Consider the following 23,475-nt stretch of genomic DNA (forward strand, 5'->3'; position numbering starts at 1 on the left):
ACAGTTGCATTCAGAAATAATTCATTGCATTACATAAAGTGCAAAATTCGAAGTCATTTTTTTATACATTCAGAACTACTCTTTATGTATAATTTTTTCAATCCAGAAAAATGTGTTTTAATGGATTTGGACTCATGTTTTTTCTATTAACAGTGTGATAAAGCTTAATTGAAAAAAAAAACTAAAATAAAAGAAAAGAATTCCCCCCACAAGAGAGGGCCATTAGAACCCTCTTTTTCTCTTTAAAAGAAAAGAAATACAGTGATAAGCCATAACAAGTTAATATAATTCTCAGAGAGAGAACCCTAAAAGTTGGATTAGGAAAGCTAAAATAAAAATAAAAAAAGTAATGTTAAAGAAGATAGGCCAAGGTAGATATTTGGATACAAACATGGCAATGATAGCAATTATAGCAATTGCTATGGCATAATGAAAACCCAGGGAGCTGGAATTGGAATTGGGATTCAAATTGGAAGTGGAACTGGGATTCAAATTGGAAATGGAATTGGAATTGGGATTCAAATTGGAATGCGCATCCCCAGATGTCGATAGGCACTGCATTTTATCATCTTCATGCCCCTCAATAGGGTTGTCCTCCACTACCCATTTCATTGGAACTACCAAATTTCTGTACATCATATATATATATATCAATAATATGTGTTATGGATATTAAGATTAATTTTAAATATGAAAAAGAATAATTATAAGATAAACATACCTTTTGTTACCTCAATTGAGCTTGATAGAATATTTATTTTTAATTTTAAATGTATTTATCAATTTTCATATTCAAATTAATTAGACTCTTATATGTATTTAAGTTAGAGTTTAGCTCAATATTTATTTAGAATTAATGATATACATTAAGATAATAATATATATTAAAAATGAAATGTCACAAATCATTTCAGTAGAGTAGTAGAAGGGAAGAAAGATAAAAATGAAGACTTACCCTTCCGTGCATCGATATCTGCACCTACTGATCTTCTCCGCTGTATATTCTGCAAATAAAATATGGAGCTTTTGTGCAACCTTAGCTACATCCAACAATGGCAATACATCCCAAACCTTCAAAACTTGAATGACCCACTCGGAATTCTCCTTCACCGTTTCCAGTTCCACACTCCAAACCAGACTCAACTCACCATCCCCTATTAAACTCACCTGCAACAGCCCAAAACAACACCCATCATCATCCCCCACTATCATCTTCTTCTTCTCATCATCATGCCATCCACTAGCAAGCTTTTCCATCACCTTAATCGTCTGTTTATGTACCTCTTTATTCTTTATGTTAGACATTGATTTTTTCAAGTCTTTGCTGAACCAAATCTTCCATTTTGCATGCTTGAACAATGGAGAATCCATGGTTAATAGAATGTCGAATTGTTGAAGGTCGATCAAGCTTGTGGTAATGGCTTCATTTAAATGCTTGTCTTCGTGGGCATTGAAGAAACATCCCCTTGTTTTGGCGTCGAGGACTAGTTTGGTCCATACTGAATTGCTTTTAATGAAGGTTGTTTCGTTCCCTAATATCCAAAGGCAGTGCCTGCATGAAGTGGTGATGTTAGTCGAGCTTGGTTTAATTTAATTTTAGTTCCTCTAATATGCTATAATTCGGGGTTTAACCTTTCATATTTTAATTTGACATAATTTAGTCTCTATTTTTGTAACGGTATTAATAAATCCAAATTGATCATATATTTGATCACACAATCCAAGCAATTATGTCAATTGAAGGTTCAAAGCTATTTTTAAAAAGAAAATTCATGCAGTCTTTTTTATGGCAACAATTAATGTTATTATCCATTTGAACCTAGAGTTATAAAAATAGATATGTCCAAAAAATTAAATCTCAAATTTTAATATAGTAGAGGGACTAAAACCATAATTATAAACTAAACTTTAATCTCAATATAGAGAGAAGGGGAATATATACTAAGGGTATTACACTATTAAGTATTTGAGTTTTTCTTTCAACTGAGTTTGACTTTAATGTTTAATTTGCTTTAATGTTTAATTTAATTTGCTTTAATGTTTAATTTAATATTTAATTTTTTTCAATTTGATACTTGAGTGTTTTTTTATCTCATTTAATATTAATTTTAATACAGGAGTTTTTTTTATTAATTAAGTACCTTTTTTTTTACAATGGCACACATGTCAAATATTTATTGGGCCACATGATGTTATTTAATCTAGATGCCAAATTAAACATTAAAGCCAAATTCTTTGATCTGGATACCAAATTAAACATTAAAACCAAATCCAAGAACCAAACTAAGAGACCAGAAAAAGCCTCAAGTAACCAAATTGAACATTAAAGCTAAATTCATGTATCAAATTGTATATTAACACTATACAATATTACCTTCCACGTGTCAAAGAAACATTTGCCCTCTGTCGATTAGACAGAAAACCAACAGCTCCATTTAAGTTAGACCTAACAGTAGAGATGATTAAGACATCTTCTTCACCTCCTTGGAACCCATCAACTGATCGAACCCTAACACTGAACCCACTGTCTGAAGAAGAACAACATCCACTGTATGTTTGTTTAAGCTTCTCTTCTATTGCATGTACTTGAGCTGTGTAGGGTGATATAACCCCAATGCTCACCCTTTGTTTTGTGGCATTGAACTCTGTTAACCAAAGGAAACAAGTTATATAACTATCATAAAAGCAGTAAATTGAAATGCTCTTCAATGATTTGACTTGTTTTAATGAATATTGTTAAGACATGAAACCAAGGGTGAAGTCAGGACGAGGGGTCAAAATAAAATTTTAAAAGCTTAAGGGATAAAGGCAAAAGAGATTGAATATTTTAGAATTAAAAGAGACCAGAATTGCTATTACACCATTTAGCTAAAAGGCTCAAGATCGTTACCACCCTTCTTGCTTCACCCCTAATGAGAACTCTGTCGTTTAACAGCTCTCGCCATAACATCATAACTCCTTCGCTCCGCCTATTTAGCTTCGTTTATCACACTACCTTCGTCCCAAGCACTATTTCGCTAGGGTTTGGGGAATGCGCAAGTCAACCACTCTTGACAACTGATTATTTCAACAAGATAATCATTACTCTTCACCAACGTATCTTATAGATTAAATAATGTCACATTACTCACCTAATAACGATTTTGAAAAAGATTAAATAACCAATTACAAAGAAACACATATCCCATGAGATCAAGCTACATAAGCACCTCTCCCTCCTCGAGGAGGATGTTGACCCATTTCTCACCCTATAATCTTGTCTTGCGCCTCTCTCAGACTTTCTCTTTCCTTCTCCTTTTTCACCACTCACGCAATATAACTTTTCACCCTAACAAAATAAACCATCCTTAATCTTCACTACACTTTCTTCCACACTGTTTCTTAGCTATCAGTAATTCACACAAGCTCTATATATGCACACTAGATTATAGTACACTCACAATTTATATGAAAAACAGAATTACATAATGAATATATTTAAAAAAAGTTGATATAAATAACTAACAAGATTTTAGTTAAATGGTAAAATAGAAATGTTGAAAGCCATGATTTCAAATCTTATTATATGTATTTATATTCTTATTTTTCTATATAAAATGACAAACATACCCTTAAAATAATATAATTTACTTAGTAAAATAAGGGTATTTTCATCCTTATACCTTTGAAGAGGATTCCAACAATGCTGCAAACCACTGCAACCTCCACCATATTCATTTTACTAAGAAGATGACCAAATTGTTCCTTTCCATATGCTATATTAATGAATGAATAAGCACCATACATATTCCCATGCAAAAAATCCTTCTCATGGCTTCTATGTTTCACTATTGGAGCATCCATAATTAACCCATCATAAAATTCTTTATTTGGAAATGAACTTATAGCTGGATGCATCCTATATTGAACATTGAACAAATGTTTCTTTTTTCCTAATAAAACAAGCCTTTCAAACATACTTCTTCCAAATTCAGCTTCACCCGAAATCTTGCTTCGTATCATCGCCGGAAGTTGCCGTTCGTCTCCTACGAGAACAACTTGGCGCAAACCGGGAAGTTGGAACGGAATGATGGATTCACATTCTTTGAGTTGAGAAGCTTCGTCGATAACCAAAAGGTCTAACTCTTGTGTTCTTTCGGTATGTAGTTTCGATGAGCTCGACGCAGTGCAGAACAAGAGGTACGCGTTGTCCAAACACAAGTTTTTGATCATGAAGTTGTGTATATATTCCGGAACTCGGAAGGAATGAGCGAGTGATTCGAGTACGGGCAGGCAGGTTTTTGTTGCGGTACTCAATCTTTCATCTCCGTAATCGTAACGATTCAACAAAGTCTCGATGGATCGAAGTAAATTGAGAGCTACCATCATGTCGGTCACAACTTGTAACGAAATTCGAGCAGTTGGTAAGTGAGTGTATAAGTTTACAACACAAAATTTGAGTTGCTCATTGTATTGAAAAAATCTCTTCTTTATAAATCCTTCTAAAGTTAAAGGATCATCCATTTCATCTTGATTAATTCCAAGCTCTCGATGTGTTACGTATCGACCGTATTGTCCTCGTGGATCTTCGAGTAAATCTATCATCGATGATAAACTAGCGTTCCACCCGGTACTCGGTGAAAAACACTTTTTCAACATCCCAACACGATAGTCTAGAAATACATGGAGTAAGTTCTCATGATCATCCATTCCCATTCGTTCGCTACTCCCAAATAAAACTATATCTCCGAGTCCATATGTTTCGTATTCGAGTGTCCCAGAAACTAATCTCGTAACCCGAGATGCCAATTCCATTACCGCAATGAGCGTCGGAGCGCATGTAATCGCTCGGCATTTCATTCTTAGAAGAACTAACAACAATAAACCAACTGTTTTAGTCTTCCCTGTCCCTGGAGGACCCCATATGAGCTTAACATGACCATTTTGATGGTTACATCTCCATGTTTTAATGCAACTTGTGATCGCAGCTTCTTGGGAATCATTTAAATTGTAAGATTTGATCGAAGGGATCATAACCGAGTCTTTTTCCGATAAGCACACGGCACATTCTTTTTCGTCCTGCAAAGAAAGGTTTAGATTTCAAGCATAAATACAGCTAGAAACAATAAATTTTACTTACATTCATTTGAATAACTTTGTTGATTATCGACAGGTCCGCTAGCATCGGATTCGGGTGCAACGCGTTCCATATACGAACATTCGTCGTCAAATTAGTTAAAAACACAAAGAAGAGATCAATGTGTTTGTTTCTTTGCATATCTTGTTCGATCATGATTGGTTTCGATGACCGAACAGAGAGTTTACTGTCATCTACGGATTGAACATATGCAAGAATATAAGGCATTTTCGGCCTGTTCAAGTCGCTGATGCACGTTGGTTTTACATCGGTTAACGCGGCAAGATCCCCGGCCTGCGGTTTATATGTTACTAAACCGGTCTGATTAGAGTTCCCAGGTTTTCCCAAAACAATCTTGTAAGAAAAATCTGTTTGGGCTCTGTAATTTGTTTCGCTTTCGATGGAATGAAGTTGATACGAAGATGCTCGAGACAGCCTTGACATGGCCGAGAGCAAGTCTGCATGTATTTCTTCAACAAGAGGAGCTACAAAGGAGCTATAGTAGTGTGCAGTGGATGTGAATGTGGTAGGGATCTTCTTTATCTGCTCAGTTCGATTAAGACATCAACAAATACTTAATTAGTAGCGTTTAGAGGAGACCAGGAGAAAGTCTGTGAAATGCCATCCGCTGAAGGCCGAAAAATCTCTCAGAGAGTAGATATATATATGTTGTATGATCTATTGAACACAATGTTGCCTTTGATACTGTATCAAAGATTCAAAATTAAATGGCATAATGATTTATTTTACAAACTTTACAAAAAAAAATCATTTTAAAATTTTAAATTTTAAAAATACAAAAAAATTATAAAAATTATTTAAAAAGTACTAAAATATAGAAAAGTATTTTTTTTAAATTAATTAATTGTTAATGTGGCATGCATGTGGACTGTCATGTCAGCAAAGTTAATATACATTAATTTTTCTATCAATTTTGGGTGTGATTTGACAAATAATATAAGTTTAAAGGTTAAAAAAGATAAAAAAAATTTAATGAATGAATAAAATAACTTTTTTTATAAAATTGAAGGACCAAATAACTCATTACGTCAAATTGCATCTTTCACTTGAAAAATGATCTACGAATATTTTTTTCACAATAAATCATTAATATTTAGTATGTTTGAGTTGTATTGAAGAGGAAAATAATTAGCTAAAAGTTGGATTGTAATTACATGTAATAAAGGTCATTTTCCCTTTACGAGGTGCCTTTTCTCAATGGATAAAACTGTAAAGATGTTTTCAACTTTGAAATAGACAATACCTCATCATGCGTATAGTATAATAATCCTTAATAAAGTTTGCCACTATTACCCTATAATGTTTGAAATTAGACGAGTATTGGATGTAGTTTATATGTTGAGGAGAGATCGACCCTTTCTAGAAAAGTCTGTAAGGTATTGTTTGTCTAAAACTGACAAATCTTTTAATGGGTCATTATTATCCAACTTTGTCGAGAATCCAAATGTCAGAGATGAGGTTTACAAAGCGAGAATGTCTTGTCAAATCGAACTATGCATGGTGCACTACCAAGATATAAGAGCATCTCACACTTGGTAAGAGAGCATCTCACACTTGGTAAGATTGATATAGAATATATATATATAAATAATGACAGTTGCAAAAGGTAAATGAAAACCTGGCCTTTGTAAAGAATAGGATTGAGGGCATCCTGAATGGACCAAGAGAACACCAAATCCATCAAAGTAGCCGCTGTGCCCAAACCAATGTTGTCCATATGAGATGCAAGTTGCTTTGACTGAAACAATTTTCCTTCAAATATTTTTGTGTGTATTAATTTACATTTAACAATCTCAGAATTTGGGACTTGAATCTGCAAAAAGGAATAAGGCTATACGTCAAAGTAGAAGTAAAGTTAAGAACCCAATCCTTTGGCAACTAGCTTGCTTCCCACATTTGTTCTTTTGGTTTAACTTTCACAGATTTAGAATTGTTTTTAAAGTGATTCAAGTATCGATTCATTCATTTTTCAGGCTACTAGTAATATAATTAATTCATGTTTATACAATATATATGGGGAAAGAATTTTGGGACATTTTATGTTTTTCTTAAGTAAATAACCTAAAATAAATGGATATAAGATATTAGCTTATTCAAGATTTAACTATCTAATAATAAATTCTATAATGTTTCTAGAAAAAATAAAGGACTATGAATATAAACATTCTTGCCAAGTTTTGTTCTCCATTCCTTTTATTTTTATTATAATCAAAATAAAATCAAGCCTTTCTTTTAAATATAACTACGGTAATTATATTCATAAAATAAAATTATTATCAATTTAATCCTTAACCTTAATTTCTTTTTAGATTATTTTTATTCTCAACTTTCAAATCTTTAATCAAATTATTTAATTTAGATGAAAAAGTTACTATCTTTTCAAATTATTTTGATTTTCAACCTTCAAATCTTAATCAAATTATTTATTTTAGATGAAAAAGTTAATTAAACCATAAAAAATTTAACCACACTGGCATAATAGTCCACATGCACTTCATAAATTAAAGATTCTAACAAATAACAAATTTCAAAAAAGTTCATAGAGCTCTTAAAATATTATCTATCTTAGCAATAAAACACACCTAGACTACTATACAAGCAGCCACATTAATGCCATTAAAATTGTAGCAGTTAATTTTTCATCTAAAACAAGACAATTTAACTAAAATTTGAAAGTTACAACCAAAGTGACAAAGTAAGTAAACATTAAGAACTAAATTTATCATTATGCCTAAATAAAATAAGATATAGTTTTGAAGTTAATAGGAATCTAATTTGATAGGGAAAGAATTCAAGGCAAAACTGCATAAGATAAAAAAATTAATGTTAATGTTTACAATGATCCCTTGAGTTTAAAGGGAAAATGATTTAATAACAAAATAAAAAATAAAAAGAGTATTCCTTGATAGAGGAAAAGGAAAATAAGAATTCTGTAATCCACACTAAAAATATTTTTTATATTCTCTTCTATTAGTACTTAGTATAGCAGATCTTCAACTTTGATCCAAGCATGAGATGAAGTAATTATTCTGGATGATCTGTATTATATCTTCACTCCGAGTCTGAGTCAACCTAAAAGAATGTATAATCCATAAATGTTCCTGCAATTAAAATATTTAGAGCAGTTAATTATATATATTTATAGGCAGATATATAACACACTCCACTTTTGATATAATGTCTATTTCAATCTATAAAATCTCCCCCACACCTTTAAACTGAAGGAAAATAAGCACACCCTTCTTAGGATAACAATGCCAACAGGCTCAATCGCCTATAACACACCTCACTTAAATGACTCAAAGTTTTGCTTAGTAGAGTGGAAAGAAAATTGAAAGGATGGAAAGTTGAAAGAGCAGAAAACTAGAAGGATGGAAAACATAATTTTTCTTTCCATAGATGTGCTTGGTAGGAGAAATGGAAAAATGAAAAGAAAATTACATTTTCTTTCTATACATTGGTAGAGTTGAAAAATAGAAGGAAAGAAAATAAAACATTTGAAAAACATAATTTTGAACTAACATATACATCTCTCTCATTTTCTCTCCTTGCATAATTCCAATTTGGAAGGATTGATTTTTATGCATTAAGATGGAAAATGCTCATCTGCCTTATTTTCTTTCCTCTCACTTTTCTTCCAACCAATCACACTCAAAAATTTATTTTCTTTTCACTTTTCCATTCCCTCCTCCCATCCCTTCACTTTTCCATCCAATCAAGCATACCCTAAAAGAGAACCAAACCTGATTAAACACTAGAGCCTGAATCAACTCAAACCTAAGGTGACCTGGACTGGAAACTGAAGTTGCATAAATTGAAATCCTACAAGTTCTGGATATCTCCAGGTTTTTCCATTGTATGTACAAGATGAATTTAGTTTGAAGGCTTTTTTTTTTTTTTTTTTGAAACTTCACACATTTTCTCAAGGCAAAAAGAGGAAAAAGGGAATGATAAAGTTTTAGACAGTGAACAAAAGAACTTACTTATAAGAAAAGCCAATATTGCACATAGATACCGAATTTATGCGAACCTAAACTGGAAGAAGTGGTCCTTTTTCCTCATTAACATGGTGGCTAGCCTGGGGAAAAAAAAATAGAAAGTGCATTAGAGAAGACCATTGCAGAACAAAGTTCAAGAGAGAATAAAAACAGTCGATGAGAACTCACATTTTCACTAACATCAGTCATATTTGGGAAGGATGCATCCCTAGACCTGATAAGATACCAACAAGTTAGAATATTTAGTTAGCAGTTACTTGAATAACTGCAACTTCAGAAGTAACTGTCATACAAAATGTTATGGTGTGCATAAAGCAAACCTTTCATTAGAAAATTTAACTGGTAGGCTCTCTTGTATGCTTTTTTTTTTTTTTTTTAATTCTCTTGCACTAAATGCTATAGAAATGCCAACAGGTGAACTAAATGTGAATTTTCAAGAAATTAGGGTAGCACATAGTGTCTATAGATCATCATAATCACTCCCAAGCTTTGAAATAGTTAATGACAATCAAACAGTCTGAATAAGTTCTCTGATAAGTGTGCAGAACCATGGATATACTTTTTAACATATGAAAATGATAGCAAAAGCTTGATGCAGGAATGAAACTTAGCAATAAGTTATATGCTTGATACCTTAGGCTGTACTAAACATACTAAATTAGTTTTGTCGTCTCATACAGTGGGAACACACTAAAATCAAACAAATTTTATAACTTTGTTTTTAGTCAGGATACATTCATTGACTCTAATAAGGTTACCACTAGTATGGTCAAAAGACGGAGATGATGCCTCATAAATTTCACCTCATCACGACTACATGGCTTGTCTAAGTTATTTTAATGGTTTATATCACAAAATGAAATGCCAAGGAGCAGATTATAGGATCTTAGTTTTTAAAAAAATGGAAGAAGAAGGAAGCTCAAAAAAATCTAATGCTGTCAGCCTGGTTAATATTACACAAGGAAATTGAAGAACCAAAAGCATAACTATTTGTGTGGAGAAAGAACATTCGATCCAATTTTGGAGATAAGCCTTTTGTTAACCCAGTGGCTGATTTGCTTATGGAAACTATGTTTAGACACGAGAGAAATCAACGTGATATATCATATGTTCACATCAGAAAAGCATCACGAATGCAACAGAGTCCAATGCTCGAGTTCTTTGGGAGTCTTTAACTCTTAATAGCTCTCATTATTCTAAGGCCTCTTAAGACCGAAAATAATCTGTTCACCTTAACCCTCCTTTCAGAGTGCTCAATATCAGGGTCAGAAATAGACCAGACATTTCTGACTAGTGAACAATAAGAGAAAAAATGGACCTTCTGAAATCAGAGATCAATTAATGCCAATATCTGAAAATAGAACAGTTTCCTACTGGCCACAAAAATATCCTGCAGGAGAAAGGCATACCTCTGGCTGTCTATGCTTTCCACCATTTTAAAATTACCACTGCGTTGTTCATCTTTAACCTTTGAATATGATGAAAAGAACTGAAGGCAACAAAATGTAATATGATTATAAAAAGCCCCTATCATCAAAGTGGCAGCAAAGAAAGCATAACAGGGAAGGAAATGTAAAAAAATATATAAACTGTGCCAAAATGGGCATAAATGGTAAACAAAAGGAAAATTGTGAGCATTAGAGCTTATAGAAGCTAAAAGTACCTGATGCATGGAGATTATCACAACTGAGATTCCTAAAACAAAATTTATGGTCAGGGTGTGACCAAACAGTACAGCAGAAGCTATGCCAGTAAAGATTGTGGCAATAGTTGAGGAGTACTTTTTCAAGATTGTATCTGCATGAACAGGAAACTGCTTTTAGAGAAAATAAATTATGAATAATATAGCAGCCCATTACAGTAAAAGAAAATAAATAAAATGTGGTGCCAGTGAGCAGCAACTCAGCAGGAAAAGAAAAAGGTGAAATCTAGGGAAAGGTATTAAAATATGGGAAACTAGTTTGACAACATTTCAAGATAATCAACAGTGAAGTGTTGTATGACAAAGTTCAGTACAGTCAGCATAGCATCGCTTCACATGAATTTCATGCTAAAGGGACTGAGAGAGAATTCATAAAAAGTGGTCCAGATGTTGCTTGACCGAGGAAGAAAACACCTTTTACTCCTTTACCCACAAAATAAAGAAAATGATACACCCACATTCTCTAAATCTCCTTTCATATGCCAATTATTCTTAAAAATCATGATTATAATAGACTAGACCTTAACAAAGCCATCATATCATGTTAAAAAGCAGGGACAGAATGCCTAATTAGCAAAATATCTTACCAGTTTAAGGCTTTGCTAGGTACGAATGATAAAAAAGAGTGAGGGTGGATAATTTGTTAATCAAATGGACAGATTCATAACCAATTTTTTACTTTGTAGCTTAACCATTAGTCTAACATATTTTCCATCCTCATCCTTTTCCATCCCTCACACCAAGCAAAGCCTAAAGGCTTACCTGTTATTCAGTTATGCAAAAATTTACGGATTTTCCCCTCAAAATAAACTGCAAACCAGTGGGTTCCAGGTGTCTTCTTTAACCATGGCTAGTAGATGCTACAAGGTTTAGATGATCTCTCTTTCTTTGTTTCTTTATTATTATTATTTTTTTTAAGCCATTGGTCAGGTTACATGTAGGTAAGCACTAACTCAAATATTTTTCCAAGTACTTACTAAATTCAGTGTTTTCCAGCAATCCGTTCATCTTCTTTGCCTTATTTTTCTCTCAACTAGAAGTCACAAAATTAACAAACTTAAGCAGTGAAATTTACCAGCATATTTGAAGAAAAAAGATGATAAGATCCCTTGGGCTGCATTGTTGCATATTAAAAGCATTGTAGCCTTCGAATGTCCCTGCAGGATATCCAAGCTACTTGGACCTAAAAGCAAGCAGGTCATCCAATTACATCAGCCAATCAACAAAAAGGATTACGAGTGTGCTGAGCATTTTAAACTGCCTCTAAATGGCAATACTCAGCTCATCGAAGCTTCATGCCACCAGATACAAACAGTAAATTCCAAGCTTAGTCTATGTCCTACCTTTAAAAATTGCAATTCCCAAAATGGCTAGGAAATTGAACATGGCACCATATCCATAAAGAAATAAGTTCTGTGAAACACAAAAAGCAACCACGAGTAAATGGATGAGTTAAGCTAAAGGTAAAAGACCAGAAGTGTATAACCATTTACTTGCTTTCATTAAATTACTTATAATTCTCCCAGAATCTATACCTAAGACTACTGTCAGAGCCTTTCTTTACCTTTTCTCCTAGTTATTACTAAGATTCAATGGTAAAACCCATGAAAAATGTGCCATTAACTGCATCACCAGGCTCGCTCTCGTGATTAAAACAAATAATATCAGTACAAACTCACCTGGTGGTATATGCTTGACTCAAATTGGCTCTTCAAAGCATACTCATTGAAGACTGATGCCAGGGATGGAACAGTAACCTGTATTAATGTCATTGAGTTGAATTTCACAGTGGCATATTCTCTAGCATAATAGATACATTTAGATATTATGCACATAAATAAACATAAACAACACTGTGATACCGATGTCTTCGCAAGATGAGGCACAAGTACCAGAATACTGCAGAGTTATGATTTTCATTGTTTGTGCTTTACAAGTCTTTTGGTCATATCTGGGCTTTCCTTCACTAGGTTTTTTTAGCATGCTCCAGCAACCCAAATTTTATCTGATATCTTTAGCAGTTCATAGATGTTTACAGCATGAAACCTGAACTATCTTGACTCCAAAACCCAAATCCACAAAATACTTTTATTTGTCATTTATCAATGTATTATTATTTTTTTATTATTTCCATTTATACATTAATCATTTCTAGGGTAGGATAATCATGACACCATCATAATATTTGAGTAGGCTTAGTAACTTGTTTTGATCATATTTCCATCAAAAGACATATCTAGACAGATTATAAAATATGAGAATTTATTTGTGAATTCAGACAAGTTAACACCATATTAATTGGCTTAATTTTTAAAAGATAGTAATGGATTTATACATACGGAGAGTTTTTAATGATTTAGAAATTTGGTGAAACTAACACCTTAAAGTGCAATGGTTAACTAATACTATAAAATCTGTCACCTTAAAATTTGCATTCATTATTTTATTTGTCTGGTTTACTACAGCTGAAGATAATTTTGTTAAATCTGTTCTAACTTTACTTGCTTCAAAAGACAAAAGGTCCAAAACAACCATTTTATATACATTTTAACTTATCAAATCAGAAAATTATTCCTTATTTGCACTTAATTTCATTACTATCTTTTCTTAAATTTGGATGTAAACTCACAAAATCTCAGCCAAATATTCCATTACCTACTGCAATACACTGGCACCCCTTGTTAACTGCATAAGCTATGTTTAGCTAAACTATAATCCGTAAATAAGCAATTTATGGTTTTCAACACATGAGCCATGCATCTCAGCAGTTCTACAGTATGTATCAGATCATTGCAAGATGTAATCCTCTGTAATAGAGGCAATTCAAAAGGTTTGCATATGATTAAGTAATGCAAATATTTTAACAACTTACAAAAATTAGTGTGTATAAGTATGCGCCTGTTGCAACTGGAAGACCAAATGAACTAGCACCCTCTGGTAAAGACCGCAACTGATTTATACTAATTCCAATAAGCAACAAAGCGAGAGCCTCCCACTGTTAAAAAATAAAATCAACACCGGAATATGCAGATAATTATAAGTCTCAGTTTTGGAGAACTGACTGTGATAGAGTGATGAGAAAAATCATTAACCTGAAGAATGGAAAACTTCCGTTTCATAATTATCTTTAACAAGATAGCTATTACCAAAACCTGCATATGTTGGACAGCAGTGAAACAGATTCACTAACAATCTAAATATTCTCAGAGAAAAATCAAAAGAAACAGAAGGAGCAAGTGCGTGGTACTTAATCTTTACATGGGGAAAAGAAGAATAAAGTTAGTTTTCACCAATGAGTTTTAGATACACTGAAAAGAGTTATAAACTAACGGTATTTAGGATTCATCACATTCATTTACTGTGATGGATACCCGAAAAAAAAAATGAAATTTTAAAGCATAAAACTAACCAAAATTGCATTTTGTTAGAGAAAAAAGGAGATTGACTAGAACCAATATTTAAATAATCATTAAGCATAATGTATTATGCTACCTTCAGGTTGCTAAGCATCTTCACTGTCGCAGGATTGAAATAAAGCTGCAATGAATAAACAGCATAATTATAAGAAAACAAGTATGACAAAGAAACACCAAGCTGTAGAATATTAATAATAGCTGTGGATAATTGTTTACAGAAAGAGCAAAATTCTATAGAACCAGGTCATGCATAAAAGTAATTATGATTATATTATTACTATTATTAGTCAAGTGGCATAAAAGAAGCAAAAAGATCGATATTATTATTCAAGAGACCACTGACATGAAAAACTTCAGATTCAAGTCATAAATGGTGGTTCTCAAAATTCTATAGAATCAGGTCATGCGTAAAAGTAATTATTATAATTCAAGAGACATAAAAGAAGAAAGATCAATAAGAAAACGCCACCTGCATGATGAATTTTAGGTAATTATTAATAGCATAAAGTAGAGCTGGAACTGCAAGAAGAACATTATTTCGAGCAGCCTGTAAGGTTGAGAACAAAGAGAAAGGCATCTTGAGGTCAGAAAGAAGTTACAGATAAATTAAACTGTAGAAACAAAGGAAAACAATGAGCTAAAAAGTTCAGAAGGACATAATGCTGCATAAAGATGGTTCCTTAGCCCAAAATGAGACCGCATTAACAGCCAAAATGAGACCGCATTAACAGTAGTAGAATATTTTAGTTTACAGAAAGCAACCTAAACACACTTTTATTAACCAAATAAGATCACATAAATGGCAGCATATTTCAGAGACCCGTAATGTAAAGGAATTAAAACATCTCACGTATTTAGAACCCAAAAGAATAAACTTTTGAAGGTTCAACGGTACCCAAACACACCTACACATCAGAAGATGCAATTATAAAACATAAACAAAACTTCCAAAATATCTTAAGTGTCAACTAAGATCACAAAGAACAATCATGTTGGTATCTCAATTAATTTTGTTATCTAGCAGCAGAAAACATTCAGTTAAGCCAAATTCTTATCAGTTTCAGAGTTTTAGTGCCAGTAAGATATTATCCCATATCATTAGAACAAACTCCAAGAATTGACATTTCAACAGCCACTAAGTGCAACAATTGGTCCTCAGAATAGCCTACTAGTTTTAACCACAAGTTGCAGCCTATAATTCTAAACTCAAGTTTGGACTATTTTTCATTTCTTCATCAAAAGCTTATAAGAAGGATGAATCATAAAACTGTCAAGATCAACAATGCTGCTAAGAATCAGTGATGAAATTAATGATATGGAAGCTAATTATACAATAGTGCTCAGAATAGTGGCTTATGGAACTTTCTTACCTGAACTAGTGCAGAAACTGAGAGAAGAGATTTTTCCCCAACTTTCTTATGCCGAGACTTCAAAGAGAGGGACAGAGAGTTAAATAAGACCAATAATTAACTTCTAATGAAGAAATTTAATAAAAAAAATTGGCAACATAATTTGATAAAGGCTAATTAAAGGCCTTGGACTTCCATTAATCATATGAAACGAAACTGCTCTATTCTTGCTGGATACTAACTGCAGCCAATTGAACTTACATAGGCAAGGTTAGTAACTTGCCAGCAGAATCATTTAACTCCTACTGTTAAATAAAGTAGGAGAATTTCCAAATCAGATACAAAACAGCTTATAAAAATAATTGATGAATAAAATGCATGATGAATTTGAAATAAACAATATATATAAGAGAAACAATGGTTGAAATAAATATGCATATAAGATATCCTAACCAAATTCTCCAACATGGCATTACATGCTTTAATAACACCTTGACATTACATCCTTTAGGAATACTCAAGTTTCTACTCAATCATTGTTGAGTTGAGCTTGAAGGCAAGCAAATCGACCTATCTAACAAGCCCAATTCGAGTATTCTAATGCTTGAGTCAAGTAACTTGAAAGGCTAATTGATTCCTTTGTTATTTTTAATATATATTTTGTTTTAGTTAGTATTAGAAAATCTCAATTTGAATTCGAGCTCAAGCATAAATAATGGAGTTCAAACTAAAGCATGGGAATCTAACTCATTTTTTAATATGTATATAGGATTTTAATTGAGCCTAATCAAGCAAGCTCGAGTAGTTCGCTTTTTATCCCAAATTGAGCAAGATCAAGCATTTCACTTTTTATCTCAAAACTTTACAAGTCAAACTCAATCAAATTTGAATCAAGCTTCTAGCCTCGAATTCAAGTCAAACACAAGCTTCTTACAGCTTGATTACACCTCTAATAATTAACTAAATCTGATAAAATCAATCACTCGATGTTATTATATATGTGTAGTTTACACATGGCAAGCATATAAACCGGTTTGTAGATGCATTGCTATAGGATTGAAGTCCATCATTATACACTAAAATTGCCATACACTAAAGTTGCCAAACATATTTGAGGTCAGCTTATTCTAAATTTGCCAATTAACATAAAGCTAAAAATACCTGGAACAAGAGCATAACAATGGCGAAAATAACTTTGGCCACCTCAATGAGAAAGTTAACGCTAATGGGACTATACTTGAAGCCCCCATCCACCTTTGACATATAAACCAATATGGGCTGCAATAATTTAATACATTTATGCATATAGTGTTAAAAAAAAAAAAGACAGCACCAACCGATATTGCAGATTGGAGAAAAAAAAGGTGTTTGATGGTTAAAAGAAACGAATTTGACCTGAAAACCGACCAAAAGGCAGTCACCAGCAACCAAAATAACATTGAGGAAACGAGTTTTGGAAGAAACAAAGGTACGGTGCTTGTCGTAAGCCCTGGATATGGATTTGCTAGCCGGTGGTGCTATTTTAGAATGGCAAACACTGCATTCTATCATCCCCACCTGCTCCTGTTCCAAAACCATAGATACCAATAACAATAACAAGATTTTTTTAAAAATCTAGAAAATATAATCTGAAGCGGGAATTATCAGAAATTGGAGTGAAATTCGGGAAGAAGAAGAAGAATTACCTGAGCAGAATAACGCGAAGCTAAAAAGGTGTGATAATGGAAGGCAGATCTTGAGAGAAATTCGAAACCCTAAGATCAGAATTTTGTTAAGCCTAAAAGGAAATAGAATTGCCCGAAAAGAAAAAAAAAATTGGAAATAATTCAGAGTAGGAGGAAGGTGCGACGTAACGTCGGTCGCTGGTTGCTCTTTCCTTTTTCGCTTTATGTTGTTTTCCTTTTAATAAATTCCTTTTTTGGTAACATTAATATATTTATAATGTTTTTCAAAACATTATATTTACAGATATAAAAGGTATAAATCATATAAAACTCTAATTTTGTTAAATAAATATATATATATAAAACTCTATTCCTAATTCACGTTTGAGTCTAAAATATATTTAATTTATAACATAAATTATGTTTTGACTGTAATTGTAAAATTAAAGGTTCGATATGGATGGTGTTTTTGGCAGAATTTTATTGTGCTCGGTTTTTCTTATTTTATAAAATACTAGAAATTTTATCACACAGATATTAGTTTAATAGTAATATACAATAAACAATAAAATTTATGGTTTAAAATCAATTAATAATAGCATATGAAAAAATAAAAAATTAAAAATTAAATTTAAACACGTAAATGCATCCCATTAAGAATACTAAATGCATTACAATTGTATATCATGGCGATGTCATCAATCTTGAGTTAATGTCAAGTTAACTTATGATATTAACTCAATCAACAACATTATTAATACAAAAAATTACCGGAGAGAATAAAATATGCATATTACAATTAAAAAGTAAAATTTATATTAAAATTAAGTTTTAATTTAATGGTAAAATTAATATTTTATTGATGTAAATAGTACCGTTCAAATTTAATCACATGTAATTTTTTTTATTGGTTTTTTAGAAACGTTACAAAAAGACATTTTTGAAACTTCCCTACTCAGAATTGATGTTTGGTTGACTCATAACACTAACTCAATCAATGACTTAAATAATAGTATAGATAAAAAGACAAAAACATCCTCATAATAATATAAATCAGAGAATGATTTCTTTTTTATAATTTCTCAACTGAGTTGAGATTCAAATGATGGATGACATCAACTTGATTAGGAGTTTTATTATAGTAGAGATACATTATCGTTCGTTTTTTAAGAATATATCTATGTTTCGTTTATCAAATTCATATAAAAATTAATCAAATTTTAAATTTTTATAAAACAATAAATTTAATTATATCTTTAAATTAAATAGTTGGTAAAATAAAAATTGAAATGAATAAGTAGTAAAGTTTACATCTTTTAAGATTTTGTGGTTGTGTCACATATATGCTTCAATATTATTTTATGGAGTTTATTTTGGTAGGTCATTTTTAATTGGAAAGCTGGTAGTATTATTTAAAATAATTGGTAGTTAATTATTATTTTTAAGGAAAAATGAATAAATATGTTTAATTTTATATTTATTAAAATAATTTATATAAGCTTTTTAAATTGATTTTTTAAAAGTATCAGCAGGGGTGCAACACAAACCTACAGCCCCATTGACATCATAAAACAGAAAGGGAACAAAACATTCCAAAACATTAAGTCAATGAATATAAGTTTAATCATTTGTGTGATATTTTATAAATTTAATTTTAAAAAATTATTATATAATGATCAAATATAGTAATAAAATAATGTGTCTGTTAATAGTTTTTTTCTTTTCGCGCATTTTCATGAGAACTTTTTCTTTCTATTTTTTTCCCTTTCTTTTTATCTCTTCTTCTCCTCGTCTTTTTTGTACACTTTATTTCTCTTCTTCTCAAACCATTCTTCAACCTCTTATCCTCTTTTGAAAAGCTTATTTACACTCTTCCTTCATCCCTTTCTTCTTTCTTAAAGGCACCATATTAGAATTTAACTGATTATCATCCACAATCATGACCATATTTCTTTGGTTAAAATATGCAATTTGTCCATGTACTTTGATAAAAAAAATTGAGATTTAGTCCTTCCACTTAAAAAGTTATAAATTAAGTCCTCCTACTTTCCTAATTTCAAATTCTCAGTCCAATTATTAACTTTGTTAATATTTTTTTTGTAAAAAAATTGTCAACTTGGCATATTAATTAGGCTATCCTCGTGTGATGTTATATATTATTGACAAAAAATAAACATATTAAGATGACAAATGCCGATAGAAACTACTAAGAAAATAATGGTTGGACTACGATTCTCAAATTGAAAAATTATGACGACTGGATTTTTAAGTTTTAAAGTAAAAAGACTAAATCTCAAATTCAGTAAAGTACAGGGACTAATGGCATATTTTTAACCTATTTCTTTCATTATTCAATTTAAAGTCTACCCTTTGGGCCTTATCAAGAAGTGAACCCAAAATCCCCTTTGCACCTCTTTTTGTCCCTTGTTTAATTAGCCCATCAGGGGCCTGTCAGCGTTTAAACCATTCAAAACGTTGCCTTGGCCCACTATAGGCCTATCAATTTAAAATGCCAACTGTTAAAATATGTAACAAGTCACTGTATTCCTTATAAATTTAGAATTTAGTCCCTATATTTTTATTTTTAAGAATTTAGTCCTTCTACTGTTCAGATTTCAAAATTTAAGTCCAACTGTTATCCCTGTTAAAATTCAAGTCCAACAAGATTTAGGGTTAATAACTAAACTAAATTTTGAAAAATATAAAATAGAGAAATTAAATTCTAAATTTATAAAAATACAAAAACTTATGTCATATTTTAATCCCTGCCTTAATATGTAGCAAAATACAACTAATAAATTGGTTTTTTAATGAGATCAACTTGAGGCAAAAGTTGACTAATAAATTGCTATTCTTTAATAATATGCCTTAATGGATTAATTACACCTAAAGTGATAGTACTAACTCTATGATAAAAAATAATAAAATATATAAATAATAGTAATAAGCGTTTAGTGTAATGATAAAACACATTATATTTTTTAAGAGAAGGCGTAAATTCTAATTTTAGAAACGACATTATTAGGAGCAGCAACTACAAACTCTGAATATAAACCATAACCAATAACTCCACGATATAAGCTTTGCTTCTAGCATGCTAAATTTGTATTTAACATGTTATAACGTTAAATTACAATCTTTAATATTAATATTTAACTGTATAAAACAATATCTTTTAGGTAAATAATATTATTTAAACTAAATTATGTCACACCCATAATTCAAATAAAAAATTACGTAACAAATATATTTATTAAAAGTGTATATAAAGATCAATTGATGTATTAATTAAACTATAGTAAAATAGAATGTTTAATATTCATTATGTCTTCAGTTCAAATATTATCTTAAGTAAATTTTTATTGATTTATAAAAATATATAAAAAAAAATCTTCATAATAATATAACTTATTCTATTAAAAAATAATTTTTGGTAATTTTCCAATTGAATTGAAAATCTAGTTGGTGTCACTAAAGTTAAGATATTTATTATAATAAAGATAAATTTATTTTTTTAACAAAATATAACAATATTTTATTTAAAAATTGAAAATGTTATTTTATGAATTGATTTGTTATATTTGACAATTCAAGTGCTAGTAATCTATATCTAACATCATCAGTAAAATCATTAATTAAATCCAGAAATTCCTAAAAAAAAAATAAATGAAGGATTGGTTTTTTTTCCTTGATATAAATATTAAAACTATAATTTAATAACGGAAATTTAGATTTTATGTAATTTTTTACATAAAAATTTAATTTGATTTGATTTGATTCAATTTTTTGAAATCACCGACATCGTTATTGATGTAACATAATTTTACGATTATTTATTGTATTCACAAATAATTATATTTATCCAACGTAAAAATAAATTAATGTATTTATTTTTAAAAATATGTATAATTAAACTAAAATTAAAATTTCAAATATATATTTGAACCGTAATTAAATATTTGTGCGTATAATTATACCAAAACATTTTAAATATTATCCGATTGAATGGAAAAGGTTTAGGGACAAGCTTTGTCATAATAAAAGAATGAAAAAGAAGTAGGATTATTTAATATTCTCCAACTAATTTATCAGTCAATCTCAAATAATTTTCGTGGATTAATGCAACAAACAATTCGGTGCAAGTCACAATTATTGTTAATACATTTTTTAAATCATATCAATTTTATTATTTTAATATTAAATCAGGGATAAAGTTTGGAAATATTTTTCTTAACCTTGTATTTGAATTATAAATTATTGGGAGAATTAAGATATAAATTTATAATGGAGTAAACATAATTTTTTTTAATTTATTTTTAGAAGGGTCAAAATAAAATTTTTATCTTAAATTAACTTAAAATTATATTATTTTTAAATGGGTTAAAAAGATAATTTTTTATTTTTTGGATTAGATCGTTAATCGGATTTTGTCAAATATAAGTATCGCATTAAAAAAATAAATACAAATATCTTATTAGAAAAAAAAATTGTGAAACTCAAATATTTTTCTATTTTTCGTATATAATATTGTATTTTAATAATTTTTGGGTTATGGCATTTCAATTTATTTCATATTATTCATTTACTATATTAATTTAATTTTAACTCAAAAAAGATTTATTTATTTTTATCACAAATACATTTACTTCAAATCATTAATTATAAACCCATGATTTTAAATCAATATTTCAAATCAGGACATTTAGTCGTAGCAATTGATTGTTAACTCAAAATTCAATGTGGTACAACTTTATATTAAACTCTATTAATTGTTCGTACATAATAATAATAATGATGATGTTTTCATGCAACACATGCCAATCTATATGTGTTTTTGTAATCTGGAAACTTTTATTTGGTAATTCAATTTTCACATTATGGTCTTCAATGTTTTAATTTGATGGTTGGTTTAATTAAATAATTAATTTATAAATTTAATAAAAAATTAAAATATATTGAAAGTTTATAAATCAGTTCTATTAATTTAATCCTAGATTTTTTATTTCAATTTTACTCATATTTTAAAGAATAACGTGATACTAACTCAATTAAATATTTAATTAGTGTCTGACTTTATTGTTTATTTTTCGTTCTTATTCTGCTTTCGGATTTGATAAAACCACGAATGGGGCTTAAACTAAAAAATAGTAAAGGATTATTTCGCGCCTGATAGTCATTACTTTAATCGGCAGATAGGAGGATACTCTGGACCGGAATCATAGGGAGTACTGCCTAGTCATTTCTATCGTGGCATCGACTCCATTTAATCTTTAATTATTAGTACAGATTTCAATTTTTTGAAGAGGTGTAATATATATTTTTAATTCATTTAAAATCAATATTTAATTAGTGCAAGAGTAAGTGGAAGTAGATATTTCCCTTCCTTAGTTTTCTAACCAAAAAATAGATACCTCAATGTCTTCATTGCACTTAAATGTGAAGGGGAAAACACATAATGAGATCTTGTTCTAATAAAACCTTGACATGGACCAAACACATAATGAGGGTGGATAGAGATGTTACCAACCAATAAGTTAAAATTAATACAGATGAGGCTGTTCTTGAGGTTGATGGCAGAGCGGCTGCTGGTGGCCTAGTTCGAAATCATATAGGATGTTGGTTAAAGGGATTTTGTCAGAGTTTGGGCTATTGTTTGGTGCTTCAAGCGAAAGCCTAGGGTCTGCTCGATGGTCTTGAGCTTGCTAGGCAACTTAACTATCGCAAAGTGGAAGCTGAAGGCGATAACCTTAATCTTATCTGCTTATTGCAGGATAATACTAATGCTGATTATGGAGAAGCCTTAATTCGACTGTTGTGTTGGAGATATCAGAACACGACTCTATTAACTAATTTTTTTTTATTCCATTGGTAGTAGACATACTATATATATTTATATATATAGGATAACTATGTAATACACAAGAAGTAGAGTTTTGTAACACCACAAGTGAAGGTAAAAAGTTACTAGCCCACCACATGTCATTAATTGATATTTAAAAATAATAAATAAGACACATGCCAACTTTTTAACGTATCGAATAATAATGTATATAACTAATTATTTTATACATGGGAAAGGGAATAAAATAAACTTTACAAGTGGATTTAATAGCCATTAGTAGACATATGACAACATCCTAAAATAACAAAAAAATATATATATGGCAACATTCTAAACTCGATTGTAGATTTTTTTTTTAAATACCAAT

The 23,475-nt window shown here is 30.6% G+C and overlaps 2 protein-coding genes across 4 annotated transcripts; both read right to left on the reverse strand.

The window, feature by feature from the left end:
• Window positions 1-94: 94 nt before the first annotated feature.
• LOC107928303 (uncharacterized ATP-dependent helicase C29A10.10c) lies at window positions 95-6,887 on the reverse strand. The gene is made up of 6 exons (XM_016859497.2): window positions 6,756-6,887; window positions 5,120-5,659; window positions 3,663-5,058; window positions 2,375-2,645; window positions 956-1,552; window positions 95-628 (listed from the first exon to the last, which is right to left on the reverse strand). The coding sequence occupies exons 1-6, from the start codon at window positions 6,852-6,854 to the stop codon at window positions 292-294; spliced, it is 3,240 nt and encodes a 1,079-aa protein (XP_016714986.2). The 5' UTR covers window positions 6,855-6,887; the 3' UTR covers window positions 95-291.
• Window positions 6,888-7,927: 1,040 nt separating this feature from the next.
• LOC107928393 (CMP-sialic acid transporter 4) lies at window positions 7,928-17,504 on the reverse strand. 3 transcript variants are annotated; one of them, XM_016859611.2, is made up of 16 exons: window positions 17,288-17,504; window positions 16,998-17,159; window positions 16,764-16,880; window positions 15,624-15,680; window positions 14,723-14,800; window positions 14,330-14,374; window positions 13,930-13,989; window positions 13,710-13,832; window positions 12,517-12,594; window positions 12,181-12,250; window positions 11,913-12,020; window positions 10,799-10,932; window positions 10,545-10,624; window positions 9,304-9,349; window positions 9,121-9,215; window positions 7,928-8,238 (listed from the first exon to the last, which is right to left on the reverse strand). In XM_016859611.2, the coding sequence occupies exons 2-15, from the start codon at window positions 17,151-17,153 to the stop codon at window positions 9,168-9,170; spliced, it is 1,200 nt and encodes a 399-aa protein (XP_016715100.1). In that variant the 5' UTR covers window positions 17,154-17,159; window positions 17,288-17,504; the 3' UTR covers window positions 7,928-8,238; window positions 9,121-9,167. The 3 variants fall into 3 exon arrangements, with proteins under 3 accessions (XP_016715100.1, XP_016715099.1, XP_040931151.1); XM_016859610.2 differs by having other exon boundaries at window positions 16,998-17,165; window positions 17,288-17,301; XM_041075217.1 differs by lacking the exon at window positions 14,723-14,800.
• Window positions 17,505-23,475: the final 5,971 nt, after the last annotated feature.

Source organism: Gossypium hirsutum, chromosome A08, assembly GCF_007990345.1.
Source record: "Gossypium hirsutum isolate 1008001.06 chromosome A08, Gossypium_hirsutum_v2.1, whole genome shotgun sequence".
Taxonomy (NCBI): domain Eukaryota; kingdom Viridiplantae; phylum Streptophyta; class Magnoliopsida; order Malvales; family Malvaceae; genus Gossypium; species Gossypium hirsutum.

Excerpts from the sequence above, each read along its gene's own strand:
- LOC107928303 (XM_016859497.2), bottom strand. The coding sequence starts at position 6,854 with ATGGACAACATTGGTTTGGGCACAGCGGCTACTTTGATGGATTTGGTG. Across the intron at positions 1,553-2,374 it reads GTTTCTTTGACACGTGGAAG|GCACTGCCTTTGGATATTAG; the intron begins GTAATATTGTAT and ends CACTTCATGCAG. Across the intron at positions 629-955 it reads AGATATCGATGCACGGAAGG|AAATTTGGTAGTTCCAATGA; the intron begins GTAAGTCTTCAT and ends TATGATGTACAG.
- LOC107928393 (XM_016859611.2), bottom strand. The coding sequence starts at position 17,153 with ATGATAGAATGCAGTGTTTGCCATTCTAAAATAGCACCACCGGCTAGC. Across the intron at positions 14,375-14,722 it reads ACCTAAAATTCATCATGCAG|CTTTATTTCAATCCTGCGAC; the intron begins GTGGCGTTTTCT and ends TATTCATTGCAG. Across the intron at positions 13,833-13,929 it reads GGAAGTTTTCCATTCTTCAG|TGGGAGGCTCTCGCTTTGTT; the intron begins GTTAATGATTTT and ends ATTTTTTAACAG.